At 41.7% G+C, this 19,022-nt stretch overlaps 1 protein-coding gene across 3 annotated transcripts; it reads right to left on the bottom strand.

The window, feature by feature from the left end:
• Window positions 1-1,244: 1,244 nt before the first annotated feature.
• MCUR1 (mitochondrial calcium uniporter regulator 1) lies at window positions 1,245-18,009 on the bottom strand. Of its 3 annotated transcripts, none has more exons than XR_014222706.1 (10): window positions 17,580-18,009; window positions 16,694-16,810; window positions 15,997-16,100; window positions 15,142-15,243; window positions 14,639-14,680; window positions 12,279-12,350; window positions 10,859-10,912; window positions 7,984-8,098; window positions 7,192-7,432; window positions 1,245-1,563 (listed from the first exon to the last, which is right to left on the bottom strand). XR_014222706.1 is itself a non-coding variant. In XM_082235031.1 (9 exons), exons 1-9 carry the CDS (start codon window positions 17,875-17,877, stop codon window positions 7,377-7,379), a joined length of 960 nt encoding a protein of 319 aa, XP_082091157.1. In that variant the 5' UTR covers window positions 17,878-18,009; the 3' UTR covers window positions 6,041-7,376. The 3 variants fall into 3 exon arrangements, 1 of the variants encoding a protein (XP_082091157.1); XR_014222707.1 differs by having other exon boundaries at window positions 7,300-7,432; XM_082235031.1 differs by lacking the exon at window positions 1,245-1,563 and having other exon boundaries at window positions 6,041-7,432.
• Window positions 18,010-19,022: the final 1,013 nt, after the last annotated feature.

The following is a 19,022-nucleotide window of genomic DNA, read 5'->3' as shown; positions in this document are numbered from 1 at the left end:
TGTGCCCCACCTGTTGAACTTTGGCAGGAAAATTTGCCTTAATGTCTTCTTCAGGTGATAGGGGAAGTCCTCTCTTTTCACCTGGCTTCCAATGTCTTCATCTGTTGGCTTAACTGAGTTTGTTTTTCTGGCACTACATTGGTCTGGTCAATTGCTTTTATGGGTCTGCTGCTTCATTCAGCATGTTTCTACTTGGACTATTTATTTTGTACTGTTATACTATATATTATTGCGATCTCTGTGTTTTTGTATTTCTATTAAAGATTTTCTTGATTTACAGAAGTATGTGTAATGTCTCTCTCTTGTATCTCTTGTATTTTTTCCATGTAACCTTTTTTCATTATTATTATTATTATTATTATTTTGTATTTTTATTGCAATCTTCGTGTTAAGTTTGGGGAAGGGCAGAAAGCACAGTAAACAGTTTCAGAATGAACGTGTGAAGAAATCCAGTTATCTGAATTAAGTTTTAATGGAAATTGTGCAATGTGCTCTGACATTTGTAACGTAATGTACATTGAAGTGTATTTGATGTTGGAGGGTTTCTGTCTGACCTGATGAACTGTCGCTTTAACTGTCGCTTGGGGCCTTAACTGACAGCTGTGAGGAAGGGTTGGCATTATAATTCTCAGTATGCAAAGTATATAAGGTTTGCATATTTTGATTGTTGGGGGCAGGTTTGGAATTTTCAGTTAGACAGTGTGGTTGGCTGGAACTGGAGGGGCCAGAAGAAGTGCTGGTCAGCAGAGGGGAGTTGGTGTTGCTGGTGCTTGTGGAGTCAGCCAGAAGAAGAAGATGGCAAAAGATGATTGGAGAAGACGGAAGACCTAAGATGCACATGGAGTTGCTTGGTAGCCTATGACTTGATGGGTATAGCTGAAGAGGCTAAGCTGTTTTAGGCTGAAGGAACCAGGGAGAACCTGCAGTGCTTAGAGGAGAAGTGAGAAGCAGTCTGGAGGATAGGTCACTGGTGTCTGGCAGTAGAAACACCAGAGGGATGACTACCACTTCCGGGGCAAGTACAGAAAGGCAAAGTTGCATTTCAATAGGTCAGTAAAGGGTTGGGGAAAGAGGCTTCCAGCAGAGCCCTCAGTTATGGTGTTGGTGAGGCTTGACTGGGGTGGAGGGGTGGGTAGAAAGGACAATTTTTATAGGGTAACTAGCTGCTTCCTTAAAACCACCTTAGCTTAACATTAATAGTTGAATATAAGCTGTTGGCATATAAACTGACAGTAACAAGTTAACATGGTTCATACTCATTTAATCATACAGTACTATTTAAAATAGTCAGATAAGCTTGTCCTAACTTTGTAATAAACATACATACCTTTGTTAAATATAGCATTTGTATATGACAGGTTTTGTACTATGCTTGTACCCCACAGTTACAAGGTTATTGGTAAGGGTTTAGCGGAAAGGAGAGTCTGAATGGTGGCAGTGGCACAGATTAAGTAGAACCATTCAACCAAGGGGGGTGCTTTGTTATTACAGTGCAAGTCAATACTCGCTTTCCCTCCATAGAGTGTAGGAACATTTTCTCAAGCATTCCTGTCTTCAGTGTTACTATGGAAAATGCAAGTAATAGGTCAACAGAGTAATAATGTACATACAGCACTGCACAATATTCAATATGTTTGAATACACTATTCAGTTATACATCTTACTCTTGGGCTTGGTAATTCCTGACCAGTCACTATGCTGGCTGGAGTTGTTGAAGTCCAGCAACATCTGAAGGACACAGGTTCCCCATGTCTGCCTTGCTTCGTGTTTACCAAGTTTTCACAGTCCCATATGTTTCTAATGAGGAGCACATCACTACTGAGCCAACAAGTTAACCAGCTGGAAAATTTGATCCTTACTTTTATCTATTGCAATTCCAATGCTTCAGTTTTTCAGAAAAACTTTCATATCCCACCATGTGCTTTAATTCAATTGAACTAAAATGGACCATAGACAGGATCTGCCAGAACAGATCTTGCACAACTTGCATTCATTACTCTTGTCCAGCCCCTCTGCAGTTCTTGCTTCTGAGCAAAATGATAAACCTGGAGCACAAATGGAACACAAAGAGATAAAACTGGAACACTAAGTATGAAGCTCCACACCAAATGGCAATTAGTCTATCTGCCCTTTCTGGAGGGGCACCATTTTTCCTAAGTTAAATGCAAGCCCTGTAAAGGACAGGAGTGGCATGAGCACCAGAGTTGGGGAAAGACTTCAACATCACATTTCCCCAGCATCTCTCAGCTCTCAACGGAGACAAATTAATAGTTTGTACTGAAAATTTAAATGGGAAGTTAAAAGGCTTGGGTTAAAAAAAAAATATTTGCTTTGCTCTCCTAAAATGAACATATGCATTTGGAATATGGAATAGAAATCAACTTTATAGATTTCACCACAGCAAAAGTATGTAGAAGTATGTAAACCTACATTATGCACACAAAGTGATGAGAATTCTAGGGAGATATAGATACAAGGAATTTAAATTCCAAATTAAATCAAGTCCAGCCTTTCCCAAACTGGTGTCCTGCAGATATTTTGGTGAGGCTTCCCTTTGCTTGTAATTATTTTTGATTTGGATTTGTCATGGCCAATGGCTAGTAGAATAAAAGTGGATTGGATTGGACAACAAAAATTCTGTCATTCCTATAACTATTGGAGATGTTGACTGGTTCTGATGGATACTGTAATCCAAATGATCTGAAGGGCACTAAGTCGGGGAAGATACAGACAGTATATAATACTAAGCAAAAAGACCACATTATCCTGAATAATATATTCATTTGTAAAAGTTTATTTCACAAAGAAATATTCTGGCATTAAGTCAATCCATGTTTCTAACCTTTCTCTCTCTATATATATAGATATGCAGTTGTTGTTGTTGTTGTTTAGTCGTTTAGTCGTGTCCGACTCTTCGTGACCCCATGGATCAGAGCACGCCAGGCACTTCTGTCCTCCACTGCCTCCCGCAGTTTGATCAAACTCATGCTAGTGGCTTCAAGAACACCATCCAACCATCTCATTCTCTGTCGTCCCCTTCTCCTTGTGCCCTCCATCTTTCCCAACATCAGGGTCTTTTCCAGGGAGTCCTCTCTTCTCATGAGGTGGCCAAAGTATTGGAGCCTCAGCTTCACGATCTGTCCTTCCAGTGAGCACTCAGGGCTGATTTCCTTCAGAATGGAGAGGTTTGATCTTCTTGCAGTCCATGGGACTCTCAAGAGTCTCCTCCAGCACCATAATTCAAAAGCATCAATTCTTCGGCGATCAGCCTTCTTTATGGTCCAGCTCTCACTTCCATACATCACTACTGGGAAAACCATGGCTTTTACTATACGGACCTTTGTTGGCAAGGTGATGTCTCTGCTTTTTAAGATGTTGTCTAGGCTTGCCATCGCCTTTCTCCCAAGGAGCAGGCGTCTTTTAATTTCGTGACTACTGTCACCATCTGCACTGATCATGGAGCCCAAGAAAGTAAAATCTCTCACTGCCTCCATAGATATGCAGTATAATTCTCAAAACACAGGTTTAACCATTAAACATCTGTTTACTAAACCTGTGGTTTTCACACATGAACCTTACACACCATTTTGGAAAGTAAGAGACAATACATCAGGGCTTGGTAGCTGCATCTTTGCTTGCAATAAAGCTTGTTTAAATAAACAGAGAAAAGAAGCAACCTAAGTTGATTATCTAAACAACGCAGGGTAAACTTTTTGGGTCCATGTGGATTAAGGTGCTTTAGTATCAGCACAGAAAGCAAAGTATAGAAAAGGAGCGGGAAAGCACAGAGGATCTCATTAAAAATGCCAATGAAGCAATAAACTGTTATCCTTCCATCCCCATTTATATCTCAGAACCTCAATGCTTACTTGGGATCACAAGGTTCTGGAAGAAAATAAACATGATGCAGTTATCTAACACATACACACACCAAGACAGTGTTAAAGATAAAAATATTAATCTCCCCCACCCCTCTATAACAAAGTAAGCTTCTAATGTAATTCAGTACAATATTCTAAAAATCAATGTAGATCCCAGTGTTAAAATTGGTTACTTGGAATCAGGTCACACAAAATCCCCAAACTTCCATGGGACACCAGGGTGTGATTTTAAGCATCTTGCTCAAAAGTACATTCCACTGAAATCAATGGGATATAATTCTAAACAGCTACATACAGGATCATAGGTACTGTTAAGCTTAAATATGAAGGATTTATATTAACTAGAACTAAACCATAACCAAGTAAGCTTTTTAGGGTATCTTGGTCCAGGAAGATATCTGATTACAAAATATTCTTTGCCACTGGTTTATATTAGATGGAATTTAGTTGGAAGTGCTTGTACAATATATCAGCTTACAATATAAAGAGGCTTTGGATCAGGTTGCAGTTACGTAATTCTTTTTAAAAAACCCATTGTGCATGCAGCATATTGGCAACAACAAAAAAGAGGTCAATATCTTCAGTGCTTACTTTTTTGGCATGTTGAATAGTCACTTGTATTATTTAGCAAATCCTGCTTGTCTATTTTACTGCTTTTTAAATGTTAATTAAAATGTTAAAAGTAGCAGCCAACAATAAAGTCACTATACAGTAACTAAACTGGGGGGGGGGGCATGTATTGAAGCAAACTAAGTACCACATTTTTCGCCCTATAGGACGCACTTTTTCCCCTCCAAAAATGAAGGGGAAATCTGTGTGGGTCCTATGGGGCGAATACAGGCTTTCGCTGAAGCTTGGAGAGCGAGAGGGGTCGGTGCGCACCCACCCCTCTCGCTCTCCAGGCTTCAGGAAGCTATGAGCAAGCCTGGGGAGCCCGCGGGAGTTCCTGCAGGGCTCCCTAGGCTGCGGATAGCAGCCTGCCACCCAGCGCGAGAAGCGCGCTGAAGCAGAGCGCCCCTCGCGCCGAGCAGACATCGGCCAGCCCCACAAGCTCGGGGGACAGCGGGGAGGCGCAGCGCCGCCATACCGCTGTTCCCCGACCTGGTTTGGTTTCCCCGACCTGGCAGTGCTAACATTTCAGTCCCTAAAACGGGGATGGTTAAGCATAGAAAATGAGTGGTATTGGGAGGTGCCGCTACAGAAAGCCTGAAGAAGAACACTAAGTGCTTACCCCAGGAAACTCTTACGGCCCATTCCATGTATTTCTTTCTGTTCGGGGATGTATCTATTCTGTATTATTATTGTTGTTATTATTATTTATTAAATATGTATACCGCCCTATACCCGCAGGTCTCAGGGTGGTTCGCAGGCTAAAATCACAATATAAAAACATAGAATCAAAATAAAAACAAAAACAACCCAATAACTACCGCCCCAAAAAACACATTTTAAAAGGGCACTGAACGCCTGGTTAAAGAGGAAAGTTTCAGCCTGGCGCCTAAAGGTGTATAATGAAGGCACCAGGCGAACCTCCCTGGGGAAAGCATTCCACAAACGGGGAGCCACTGCAGAAAAGGCCCGTTCTCGTGTTGCAATCCTCTGGACCTCTCGTGGAGGAGGCACACGTAGAAGGGCTTCAGAAGATGATCTCAGGGTCCAGGTAGGTTCATATGGAAGGAGGCGGTTCTTGAGGTATTGCGGTCCTGAGCTGTTTAAGGCTTTATAGGTCAAAACCAGGACTTTTAATTGGGCCCAGAAACTAATTGGTAGCCAATGCAGCTGGACCAGGAGCAGAGTAATATGCTCAAACCATCTTGTCCCGGTGAGCAACCTGGCTGCTGAATTCTGCACTAACTGAAGTTTTCAAACCATTTTCAGAAGCAGCCCCACGTATTGCAGTAATCTAACAGTAAGATTATCAGAGCACTGAATTATTATTATTAATCATATTTTAGTTGCTTTCTTCGCAAAAGCAACTTTCAAAAAATTCCAAAAGTCTCTGCAGGCAGTTTGTACACAAGTGTCTCTGGGTCAGAGCAATTATATGCAAGTCTGTTCTCCTAATCTCAGTGGAACTAATTTTCAGGTAAGTATTTGAGAACTGTGACCTAAAAAATATGTTCTAGCTGCAATTCCCAGTTCTACTGCATTTTTTATTATTATTTAGAATGGCTTGCTCTAAAAAAAGGTTACATTCATCAGCCATTAGTCTACATATAGATATTCCTCAATAATAACACTAGGAAGTACTTATTAATATTTTCAAACTGTTCAAGACACCCCACAAAATAAGACAATCATTCTAGTGAATTTTCCTACTACTGAGCTGCATCTGAGTTTGCTTTCATGCTCCAATGATCTCATCAGAACTTACTATTAATATGATTATCACTACTTTATACACTGCTTACTTACCAAAATGCCTTCTAAGTGCTTTTAAGTAGATATGTATAAGACTGCACTATCTGCTTCTTATTTTCCCTCAATGAACTCTACCTTATTTTTCGTAAATTTTTGAATGGAGGCCACTCTCTTCTATCAACCAAGAAATTTTCAGTGCCTATATAAAAAGCTCATGTATCTCACTGAGCTTTATTTTTTCCACTTTTATATCAAGGTAACGGCTAGCATGTGGTGGTTTCTAGTCTATCGTTTCTTTGGCATTTGCTTATGAACATATTTCTACATCTGCTCGTAAAACATTATTATTTGGACAGAATTTTACAACAGCAGACCACAATAAAACCTGTCAATCTATTAAAGTACAATAAAATATTTACAATGGGTGTGATTCAACTAACCAGCCCCATCTGTGGAAGCCCTGTGCTAGGATTTTTGTTTGCACAATGGGGCTTTCCCCCACCCTCTCCCTGTGATCCCCAAAATTGGTTCTGGGGAGACCAGGAGAATTCCCAAACAGTAAGTGTGTGGGGTGGAGAGGGGGAGGCATTGTTCCAGCTGGCAGACTGGAACAATTGCACAGATAGAACGACTGGAAAAGTGTGATGTTGAATTCCACCCATAGTGTTTTATCAACACTAGTGGAAAGATTACTTGCAATTTAATTGAATAATTTTTCACCTCTGAAGGAATGATGTCAAAAAGAATGCTTATTCCTCCCTTGGTACTTGACATATAAAACCCTAGTACATTCTACTATAACTTATCATGCTTGATATGTTTATAACCTGACATTTTAGTTTTACAATAGCCCAGAGACACACAAAAATTTAGATGAGTGGGCTCTGATGTGCAAAATACAGTTGCCTGTGATTCCAGGCTATGTTTCTATCAGTATTTCAGTACTTACATTTGTTCTGAGGCACATTCTTTGGCTACATTCTGTAGTCTAAACAAATAAATAAAATGGCAGTGACTCTGAAGTAAAGACTGCATTATTTCAATAAAGTGACAATACTTTTTCGTAGGGTTGTGGGGTTTTTTGTTTTTTTGGTAAGGCAAGACAGTACAAGTCCTTTCAAGAGAGATGCTTTGTTATATCCATAAACGGTAAAACCCCAGTGCGACTGTAAGGCATGTAAATACTGAACCTGGAAGAAAATAAGGGTGGAGAAGAAAGAATGCATATTGTCAGATTTTAATCCTTTTGAAAATGAAAGTCTGGCTAAAGAAAAGTATTTTTAACACTTAATCATTTTACTTGGATCTTGCCTGCACTGTTAGACAACATGGAAACTGATAGGATTTGCATGATTCAGGCTGGATCAAGGGGGCAGGGGCGAGATGGGGCACGTGCCCCTGGCAAAAGAGTCGTGGGGCTTGCTGTGCCTGCTCTTATGTGTGTGCCCCTACCCTAGACTTTTCCTTGCACTAGTGTGGAAAGAAGATTAAAAGGATCAGCGTGGTGTTGGCTTTCCAAGCTTTCCAGGTGCACACAACAGCAGCAAAAGATGCTAATATGCAGATACTAACCAGAGGTATCCGTGTTCTAAAATCAATGGATACAACTCCACTAGATAATTAGTAACTCTTAGACACCAAAAGCCGTCACACTTGATACAAAGAATATGAAACACGTGCATATGAGTACCAGACAACTGAGACAGTTACTAAGCATCTGCACCATGACAGAACTACATACCTGCTAAATATTTAATGGTGTCAAGTTTGTGCGATTCAAGCATTGTTTTCAGGCCTGCAACTTCAGTGTCTATTTTCCTGTACGTCTGTGTTAAAGCTCTATCCTGTTGGGCATGCTTTAAAAAAGAGAAAAAAGGGAACAATATCTCAATACAGTTTAAACACTGCATTCACATCTCTAAAAAGCAATACAGTACTGTAACTTTTAACAGAGTGAGACCATCTAACAAAATGTGGCTCCCCCTTCAGCATTCCAGCTCCTCCATTGCACTCTCTCTCACCATGATCTTCTGTTCCCTCTCTCCAAAAGGCAGGCAGTATTCCATGTCCACTATACATGCTCAGTCGTCTTTGGGCTGCTTCTGCAATTTTCCCCTCCCCAAAACTCTTTTTTTCTACTGAAGGCAAGGTTTTTATTTTCTGCAATACTCTGCCAGTTGCTTGTGTCCAACATTATATTATGGTTGGATACTTATTGGTAGATTCTCTCCAGTCCACTTGGGAATTAGCTTAAAAAGTCACGTCTGCTAAGACACACAAACCTCACTTCCATGCTGTGCAGTAAGAAACGGGATTTCCTTCTCACCTTGCGGGATGGAAGCAATAGGCAATCAGGCCAGCAAAGCAGAGCAAAGCACTCTGTCGTTGCTTCACCAATGTGATCTACTTCTAGACGCCACTGCAGGAGTGAAGCCACTTCTACCACTCAACACTGAAGCTGACTGGCCTCACAAAACAGGGATAACACACACTGTTTTGCCAGCATGATAGTTAGAACAGGAACACTGAGGACTGTGAGCTGGGGAAAGTCCAGTATGGCAGAGTATCTTTAGCCAATGGGTCAGAGGCTCCCCCCGCTCCACTATATAGCTTGTGTGGCTAACCTAGTAGTATCATCCAATTAGCTTTCTCGGAGAATACCCAAAAACCAAATAAGAACCTAAGCAGTTAAAATGTTTCTATATATGGATGGAGTAACACCCCCACCCCAATGTGAATGTTTTTTTTTTTTTAATAAAATTTTTATTGGTTTTACAAAAGTTTTTATAACAAACAAACATAAATAAAACAAACAAACAAACAAATATAATTTCATAATGTCCTTTCATAAACTTCTTTCCTCGGACTTCCCCATACCTCCCCTTTCTGCATCCTCATGTCCGAATTTTATAGCAACTTATAAATGTTTTCTCCCATCCTACCCAATGTGAATGTTGCTGTTATAGCAAGAGCACTTTTTAAGGGGAAGGGCTGTAGCTGATGGATGGAAGTGCATGTTACACATGGAAAAATGCCCCCGCTTCAACCTCCACTATCTCCAAGCTGAGCTGAAAAAAGATTCTCTGGGCAGGTTTAAAGGTTACACTTTTTTGAATGTTTCATCTGCACAAGCATTCCAGCTTTCATCCTTCCTTTTACATTGTTCCAGGGGCTCTCTAAATCCCTGCAAGCCAATTTTTTGGGGGGAAGGGAATGCAGGAGGAGAAGTGGGGAAACCCTGCTGTGTAAGTTTGTGTGCCAGGGTTCCTTAGGCAAATCTCACCTTCTGTCTGAAACAGATGCAGTAGATCATTTATTTATGGCTGCAATTTTAAGTCATTTGTTTTGGGCGTAATCTCTTTTAATCTCAAATGGGAGATACTTCAGAGTAAATGTAATTAAAACTGAACCTGCATGCTCAGATTTTTAAAGAAAGAATGTTTTTTTAAAAATTTTCATTGTTGGCTAGTTTGATTGTAATAAATGCTTCCTACACGCAAATACTGAACAAGCAGAAACAAGCCCAATTTTATTTATTTTCACACACATAAAAGCATCCTTCCCACATACTTAAAGCATCTCATGTTCAAACAGAGACAGTGCCAAGTAAAGCACACTATCTGCAATTATGCCTCCTTCTATATGCCCCCAAAGGCTCAGTAAATGCAAAAGGAACGATGGTGGTGTTATTCAGGCTACAGGTAGCTCCCAAGAGAAAAAGGTAGAATTGTAAACAGCACGTTGAGGCTAAGCCACTGACAACAGAAGCACACCAGATGGATTATGCTTTTTCTCTATTCATATCTCAAAACATGGCTACTTCAAATAATTATATGTTTCATTGGGATCTTTTATAGAAGTCAGGGTAAGTGTGTAGTTAGGTGACCAGCCACATTCACTTCAAATATTTTTTACTAGAAACCCTCAAAAATCTGTGAGGTTTTCATTCATATTGCTAGTGGATATACCATATTTTTCCATGTATAAGACTAGATTTTTTCCCTTAAAAAACAATGTCCAAAATTTTGGAGCGTCTTATACATGGGGGCCATCTCACCCCATTTTCTTAATCGAAGTCCCCCCAAATAGGGGGCGTCTTATACATGGGGGTGTCTTATAGACGGAAAAATACAGTATGTTTGTATTATGAATTAATCTGGTGAGTTAAAATATACTTGAACATGTACAGTACTGCACTAACTTACTGGGCTTAATTCACAAGCAAATACCTAAGATATTTGTCCAAATCCAAAATTCTGAAATATACAAAAAAATTAAGGCTGACTGTGCATAAAATTACTCTTCTAGTTTTGCATGCTTCAGTCCCATCTAAGCTTCATGTTTCATATTGAGTTGAATCCAGCATAGACCTAGGAGAAGTCCATTCTGCTCACACACCCAGCAGCGTTCGATTCAACCCATTGTGCTTACATGGTTTTAACAGAAATTCACTATCAAACTTTAAGCATCAGTTAACTGCCATTTTGCACTTATTTCTACTTCTACCACACAGATATTTTAATGCCATTCCCATAATGGTGGTATGCATGTAAGCCTATACAACAGATGTGAAGAGGACTATTACCCTGATTGAGCGTTAAGTTCAGCATTCTTACCAATTCCACTACTTCTGTTCTCATTTTCAACTGTTTCCTCTCATTAAGCGAATACTGAAATTTAAGAACAATGGATTACCTTCCGTGTAAAATAACCAACACCCTTCATTCATGTGCATCTTTCATTAACACTATGAATGTCAACCCACCTTCCAGTCTTACTGGAACAACTTCTACTGCTCATTGCAATATAGCTCAGTTGGTTAGAGCATGGTGCTGATAATACCAAGGTTGTAGATTTGATCTCTGTCTGGCTCAGCTGCAAATTCCTACATTAGAGGGGGTTGGACTAGATGATCCTTAGGGCCCCTTCCAACTCTACAATTCTCTGATTCTTTTGTGTCAGAGGTAGAAAACCTTATTCAGAGCAAGGGCCATGTTCCCTCACATGACTCACATGACAAAGGTGGCATGGCCAAAGGCAAAAGCGGGCAGGGCAACAGGTGTTTTGCTTTTTTATACAGCAGGCTACCTCCCAGCTATACAAAAATCAGAAGTTTATATTTACACTCACCATCCAGAGAAGCAAGAAGACCTACAGTTAAAGGACACAATCTAGCCAGGCAAAAGTACTTGAGGAGGGTTGCTGATGAGAGGTAAGGCTGGGGGGGGGGGAGAGAAGAGGGGCATTGTCTGGACAGAGTTCAATGGGCCAGATGAAGAGGTCTGGAAGGCTGCATTTGACCCTGTGTGTGTTTCCCTACCCCCATGTGATGGCCATGCAAAGATAGCAAGTTAACCATCACCCAAAATATCAGCTGTTGAGATTTAACATTCAACGCTTACAAACCTACAAAGAATTACAAATGCTCCTCAATACGTGCCAGAGGTTATTTTTGGACATTGCTTGTTATGAAGCATTTACAGGATGGCAAAAGACAAGTTTTCTTATTTAAAAAAATGCAGTACTGACAGAGTTCAGTGTTACGAAACACTCATCAAGATCCTAAAATGTAAACATGTCAATTTTTTTTTCATATTTTGCAAGAGATTGACATTCTACAAACGAATCTTGTTTTAAATCCAGCATTATGTCTAAACACTCTACACTACACCACCATTCCCACAGATGACTGCTATAATTCTTAATGCAAAAAGGCTAACAGATTAAAAATAATACTTTGTCTAAAGTTATACAGCATGGCAGTTTCTGAACAACCTTTCCTGAACAACCAGTGTGGTGTAATGGTTAGTGTTGGACTATGACTTGGGAGACCAGGGTTCAAATTCCCACTCAGCCATGAAGCTGACTGGGTGACCTTGGGTCAATTACTGTCACCCTAACCCTCCCTCACAGGGTTGTTGTGAAGATAAATTGTGTGCAGGGAGGAGACCACGTACTCCTCCTTTGAGCTCCTTGGTGGGAAAAAATGGAATATAAATGTAATACATAAATAAATCTTAAAGAAAGACTACATACCAATTCTTTTGTTCTGCTCTTTTCCAAGTTGAAATCTAGTTTGCTATCTGTACGAACTTTGGAAACTTCATCCTACAGAAAGATTAAACAATAAATAGACATACAAATTCTTAATTTCTTAAGTAAAGCACTACTGTTTTTAGCTGTCCATCATTGCCTATACAGTGGTGCCTCGCAAGACGAAATTAATCCGTTCCGCGAGTCTCTTCGTCTTGCGGTTTTTTCATCTTGCGAAGCACGACTATTAGCGGCTTAGCGGCTATTAGCGGCGTAGCGTCTATTAACGGCTTAGCAGCTTTAAGAAAAAGGAAACAAACTCGCAAGAACTCGCAAGACGTTTCGTCTTGCGAAGCAAGCCCATAGGGAAATTCGTCTTGCGGAACGACTCAAAAAATGGAAAACTCTTTCGTCTTGCGCGTTTTTCGTCTTGCGAGGCATTCGTCTTGCGAGGTACCACTGTACTGGTTTATTTCAGATGTTTGGGAGTGGGGAGGAATTCAACCCTACCAAGCTCTTTCTGCAACTGAACTACCGCAATACCGAGGACTGCAAAAGTGCCTAACTGGGAACTATACTCAAATGTTTATAAAAAGTATAGGTGACTCTAGATCCTGGTATCAATACAGCTAGTGAGGGTCTATCTTTCTAACAAAAAGTCATCCAACTTTAGAAATTAGCTGCCATAATTCTGAGCTCAAAACACAGTGACTGCAGCTATTATACAACTTCCTGTTACCTCAGTTACAGAAACACCAGTCAGCAAGTTACTTATTTAGCAGCTATAAATGGTTCAGCTCAGTGAGATGGTATTTTATAGTTTAACACCTGAACAATGGTTCCAACAAACCGCAATGCCACCATAAAGGTGCACAACAGACTACACATAAACAGGAGTTCATGAAATTCCACTGTTTTATACAATTAAAGTGTTTTCATTACCCCCCCCAAAAAAAAAACATTTTGATCCCCAAAGGGGATACAGGCTACATTGAGAACTTAACTGAAGAAAGTGGCGTGACAAGAGCAGAGCAATAATACAGAAAGGAAGACAAAGAAGTGAACTAAAAGAGGGCAAGGGAGCACATCCAAAGGGCATCCCTTCATGCACATGCTTGTCTCAAGAAAGATGGTTGCTATTGCCATGCTCTACCTCTCAACAATAACTACCCCAAACCTCAGGCCACAGGACTGCATGTGTCTAGGGATGAGAGAATTAGCTCTGTTTTATTGCGCTTTAAAATCCATTTCATTAGGCTTTTAGTTCTTTTATGATCCATTATCCTGTTTTTGTTGTATTATACTTTAAAAACAGCAATCAAAACCTTATGTAAACTGCTCTGAAAGGTCTGGTCTGAAAATCAGTATAAAAATACTATAAATAGAGATACTGCTGAAGTTCACCAGCCTCAGGCCCAGAAAGAAGATTGGGTTAGTCTCAAAGGGAGAGATAAGTATTATGAACCCAACTTCTCCAGCTTGGATTAAAACAGTGTTTCCCAACCGGTGTTCCGCGGCACACTAGTGTGCCGTGAGACACCGGCTGGTGTGCCGTGGGAGGGAGGCGGGCGAGTCGGGCGGTGAGAGGCGGCGGCGGCGGCGAGGATCCGCGTCGAGCCGGGGGCGGCTCCGCGGTGGTGGTGCCGAGCGGCGGGACAGCGCGCGCAAAAGGGAGGAGCGCGAGACAGCGGAGGAGGAGGAGGCCGGCATGTCCGGGCAGCAGCAGCAACAGCAGCAGCAGCAGCAACTCCCGGCGACGGCTCCTCCTCCGCCCGCTATCGCCGCCACCACCACAACAGCCGCCGCCGCCTCAGCTGCCGCCGTCCCTCAGTCCCTCGCTCTGCTGCCTCCTCCCACCCCGGCAAGGGGAAGGGAAAAAACGTTCACTTTTGTGCGTCCCTCCCGGCGTGACGCTGCGCGCTGACGTCACGGGGCGGGGCTTTAATGGTGGTGTGCCGCGAGATTTTTTTCCGGTAAACAGGTGTGCCGTTGCCCAAAAACGTTTGGGAAACACTGGATTAAAAAGAAAGCCAGATAAGATTTTTTCCATTTCGTATGTTGGCTCAAAAGAAAGCAGCTACGATGGGTCATAAGCCCATCCCCTGTAGTCGTCTTTTATGTGGATCAGTTTTCTAGACTAATGCTGTACATAGGTGTCACCCAGGAGAAAAATCCTGAATCTAGCATTGTGCATGTGTTGTGCTCCTTCCTGGATTAGCAGGTAGCTAGTCGAGAACATCACCTTTGACACTTGTTCAAAAGCAGTGGTAGTCTTAAAATATCTTCTTACAGAAAGATCAGACATGGTTAACTAGAATATTATGTTCAGTGTAGTTATATTATTCAAGTCCAAAAAATCTTACCATTACTTGCTTTCTTAGCTGGTAAAGTTGAAGTTTTATTTTCTTTTTTATTTTTGCATTAAAAAGAGAGAGAATACATGTTAAAACTACATAAGTACAAAATACAAAAATACTAATGCATACATATTGGTTGTTTTGATGTTACAGAGGGTCTAAGCAAGTGGAGACTTTGGAATTCCAAAGATAATATCTCCATCATCAGTGAACAACTTTGCCTATTTTGCAAGGATTGTATTCAACTCACTTTCTCTACATTGTACCCAATAAATTGTTCCTGTTAAATTCAAAAGCCATCTCCACATACTGGTTTCTAGTCTTGCTTTTACTGTGATATTTCCTCTTCCAAGCATCCCAAATGCTTTACTAAATCAAAGGTTAATTAAAATGCAGTAACTACAATATTTCCCCTTACTGCTAGATGTGGGTTGAGGGGGTTCACAATCTTATCCAATGTATGTTGGATAAATAGACCTGGATGTTTTATCAAGAATGTTTGCCTTTACCTCATTTTCTGCTCGAAGTGCTGAAAATTCACTCTTTTCCAAAATAATCATGTCTTTTTTCACACCACCAATATGAGACATTATCTGCTGAAGAGCAATTTCCTTTAAAAGAAAAAAATTACTTCAGTCTAATATCACCAATGCCAATAAGATATTTTCCTCTACTGTACAGCAAATCTTTTAAGCAACTAGTACTCCAGTATTTGCTCTGTCTGAAGGTTTCATCCAGCACCCAACCAAACTCAAAGAGAGCCCTGTTTTTCCTAGTCTTCCCAGCTAATGTTCAGAGGAAGAGAAGGATGGGGATAATATGGGTGGAAAGGGAGAACTTTTATTGTGCAGTAGCATCTAGACCATACTGCACAATGAACTAGGTCAGGTGTGGGGAACCCGTGGCCCTCCAGATGTCCATTGTTCCTCATCATTGTCCATGCTAGCAGAGGCTGATTGGAGCTTGAATCCAACACCATCCGGAAAGCTACAGGTTACTTGCACTCAGGCAGTCTATTCAGTTCATGCCTGGGCATTTTTACATCAGTAGCCAGACCATACACTGGCGTTGCTGAGGAGACCAATGATCAAGCCCCTCAGGGGATCCACAGCTGCTGGCATCCCACCTTGAAACCACCCCTTTCCAAGGGTCACTGCAGGCTACTGCTGTCAGAATCTTATTGCCTGACTGGGTGTAGTGCAGCAAAGGTAAGGGGGTTTAGCACTGGACAGAAAATGAAGTGATATCAAACTATTAGAAAGGACATATCGTAATTGCTAACAACAAAGGGATTTGTTTTTGCTCCAGCTTTTAAAACAGCAATTAACAATAAATATTTAAGAAATTTCCACATTCATTTATACCTGTTGCACTTTTGTGACCATGTCCTTGTATATCACATTCATGTTGTTATTTATGATGTTTATTAAAGCAGACACAATAATCTCAGACTGCTGAGTAGTGAATCCTAGAATACAGAATATTGCAAAATTAAGAAACCTCTATATGTTGCTAAACATTAGCTATATACATTTCATATATAACTAAACAGAAACATAACATTCACATAAACAAAGGCTGCTGTAGGAATTATTTACAGAACAGCTTGAAGTTTAAAATGGAAGATTGTAGCTTCTTTAGAGCCTCTATGAAGATTTGATGTCCTATACAAGTGTACATATCTAACAGCATAATATCACGGACATGTACTCAGAGGTCCCCCATTAGCAGGGGTTTAGGAATGCAGTATAAATAAATCTAGTCCTCCAAAGAGTTTTGCAATATTGGAACATGAGGAAAATTCAACCGTTTCACAAAAATTACATGAAAGTACTGGCACAGACAGAAGAGGAAAATACAGTTATCGCATGGAAACATTTTTGTGAAGTTACCAGATTTCATTCAGTTAGAGCTAATGCCCATAATCAGAACAACATGCATAGAAAGTGACTGCACTTTTGATTGAAGAGAAACAGATTTTTTTTGCGGGGGGGGGGGATCCACAGTTACTAATATCAATGTTTACAATTTACATATTAACAATCACTGCAAAAGAATTACCATTTTCTTCTAGAAGGCATACAAAGGCATGGGTGTCAAAATAAAGCTTCCTGTTTCCTGATGGGGGAAAACTACTCTTGTTTTCAAGTTGTGGATATGATGCATGGATATTCACATCTAATTAAAAAAAAAAAGGAAAATGCATAAAAGTAGTTAAGTGTCAACAGTAGAACAATAGCATACTGATATATGTAATTTACAAATCCCTCCCCTGGTTTACCGAACAATTCTACAGGATCCAACCCCAACCCCACCACAAACACCCAACATAGGCAGGGCCGGATTTAGGTTTGATGAGGCCCTAAGCTACTGAAGGTAACGGGGCACTTTATATGTCCAGCTGTCCTTTGTTAACAACGAATTGTCGCTGTTTTTTGTGTTGAATTTCTTAAATTACTTACATCATAGGAGCCTACACAACAACAACAACAATTTATTATTTATACCCCCCCCCCCCCAAATCTGGCTGGGTTTCCCCAGCCTATCTGAGGAAACCCAGAAAACACTGTTTTCTGTATGTAGAAAATACTGTATGGGAAAACACTGTTGCTGTATGTAGGTTTTATTTGGTTTTTATCTTATATTTTGAAAATGTACATCCAGTCCCCCCCATTAGAGTGGGGCCCTAAGCTTTAGCTTCTTTAGCTTATACGTAAATCCGGCACTGGATGGGCAACAAACAGGGCCCTGAAACCAAAACACATTTCACAAACATTTACGTATTTTATTCCCAAAGTAAGCAGGGGCGGCGCTCAAGAGGCAAACGTTCCTCTCGAGTTTGACAGCAGCCCTGAGAACCGAGTCCCAGAAGTCGCCGTGAAGCCCCAGCCTCGCCCCCTTCCCCGACCCCTCCGCTCCGCCGGGCTGGCCTTTCAACCGCTCTCACCTCGCGCCCCAGCGGCTGGGCACCGGCCCCCCGCGCCCAGGCTGAGGAAGCGAAGCCCCGTCCCGCGCCGGCCTCCCAGGAAGGAGCCCCGCGCCGGCGAGCTCGCGCCGCCGCCGCCGCCCCGCCCGAGTCCCGGCGCGAGGGAGCCGGTGCGCTTCCAGTCTCCTAGGCAACGGCGGGAGCGGGCGGGGCCCGGCGGGAACGGGAGGAGGACGAAGCCGCGCGGCCCTCGCGGAGCCAAAAAGCCCTTCCTCGCGCTCTCCACCGTCGCGGCGGCCGCGGCCTGACCTCGGGCCATCACCCCGCTTCGCCTCCCGCTCGAGGTCAAGGCCTAAGGGCTTCTTCGCCTTGGTCGTTTCGTAGCCGCGTCATCCCCTCCGTCTGGCTGCCCAACCCAGCGGCGCAGTGGTTCCGGCACAAACATGTTCCGGGCTCTTTTCGGAGGGTGCTGATAACGCGCCGCCACCCACTTCAAGTGGTGCTGCTTCTGTGACACACGGCGCTCCTCGCCGGGGTGGAGACTGGGAGGAGGAGGAGGAGGAGGGAGGCGTTGCTCAGCTCGCTCAGCCTCGCTGACAGAGGTTGACGTTTGCCAGGGAGAAAACTAACCCGCTGCTTGTTCCGGGGCGTCCGCGGGGCCCCTCCAGGAATATGTGCAAGTCGTGTTCCCATGAGCTTTAATGGGGAGGGGGGGGACAGCAAGGCTTAAACCTTTCCAGAAGGGAAAACGGACGCCCACTGTCTTCTTGGTTTCTTTCGTCTCCTCTCCCCTTTCAGGGTTTTTCGTATACAGTGCTTTTTTCTGGGGGTACGCATACCCCTAAACATTTTGGGAATCTAAGTTTGACCTCATTGAGGGGCAGTATTTCAATATGAGTAGGAAAATGAGAGTACCCCTAAAAAAAATTTAGGGGGGGAGAATGCACTCTCTCTGTGTGTATAAAAAAATTATTTGTGATTTTCAGTTATATATGTGTACATATTTATAGACACACAGACAAGAACACACAGTCTACAGAAGTAACTTTTAAACATTGGGGAGAAGTGAATTGTGGGGGTGGAAGGATGGGAGTTTATGATCTTTTTTACTCGATCTTATTTCATACTGCAAATATGACCCCTGTATATTGCAAAGGTAAAAAGATATGCACAGGTGTGAGGAAGAATCAGTTTATTGTCTCTTTAGCATATTGAAACAATTAAAACATTTTTTTTAAAAAAAGTGATTTTCAGTTATATATGTTTCAATAGTTTTACAGTCATTTTAACAGTTCAAAACTCGACTACCTTCCTCCTCTTTCTGCAGTTCCTTAAATTTATATTTATCATTTCCTGCATATTCTAAATTAACTTAACTTATTCTTTTATTCATCTACTTTATTTACTCTCATGAAGCAGCAGGTTGTTGCAGTAATCCTGCCAATTTACATTTTTTTTGTATAT

The sequence above is a fragment of the Podarcis vaucheri genome, assembly GCF_965113315.1.
Source record: "Podarcis vaucheri genome assembly, chromosome: 8".
Lineage (NCBI taxonomy): Eukaryota > Metazoa > Chordata > Lepidosauria > Squamata > Lacertidae > Podarcis > Podarcis vaucheri.
This window is presented reverse-complemented; position numbering and strand designations above follow the sequence as displayed.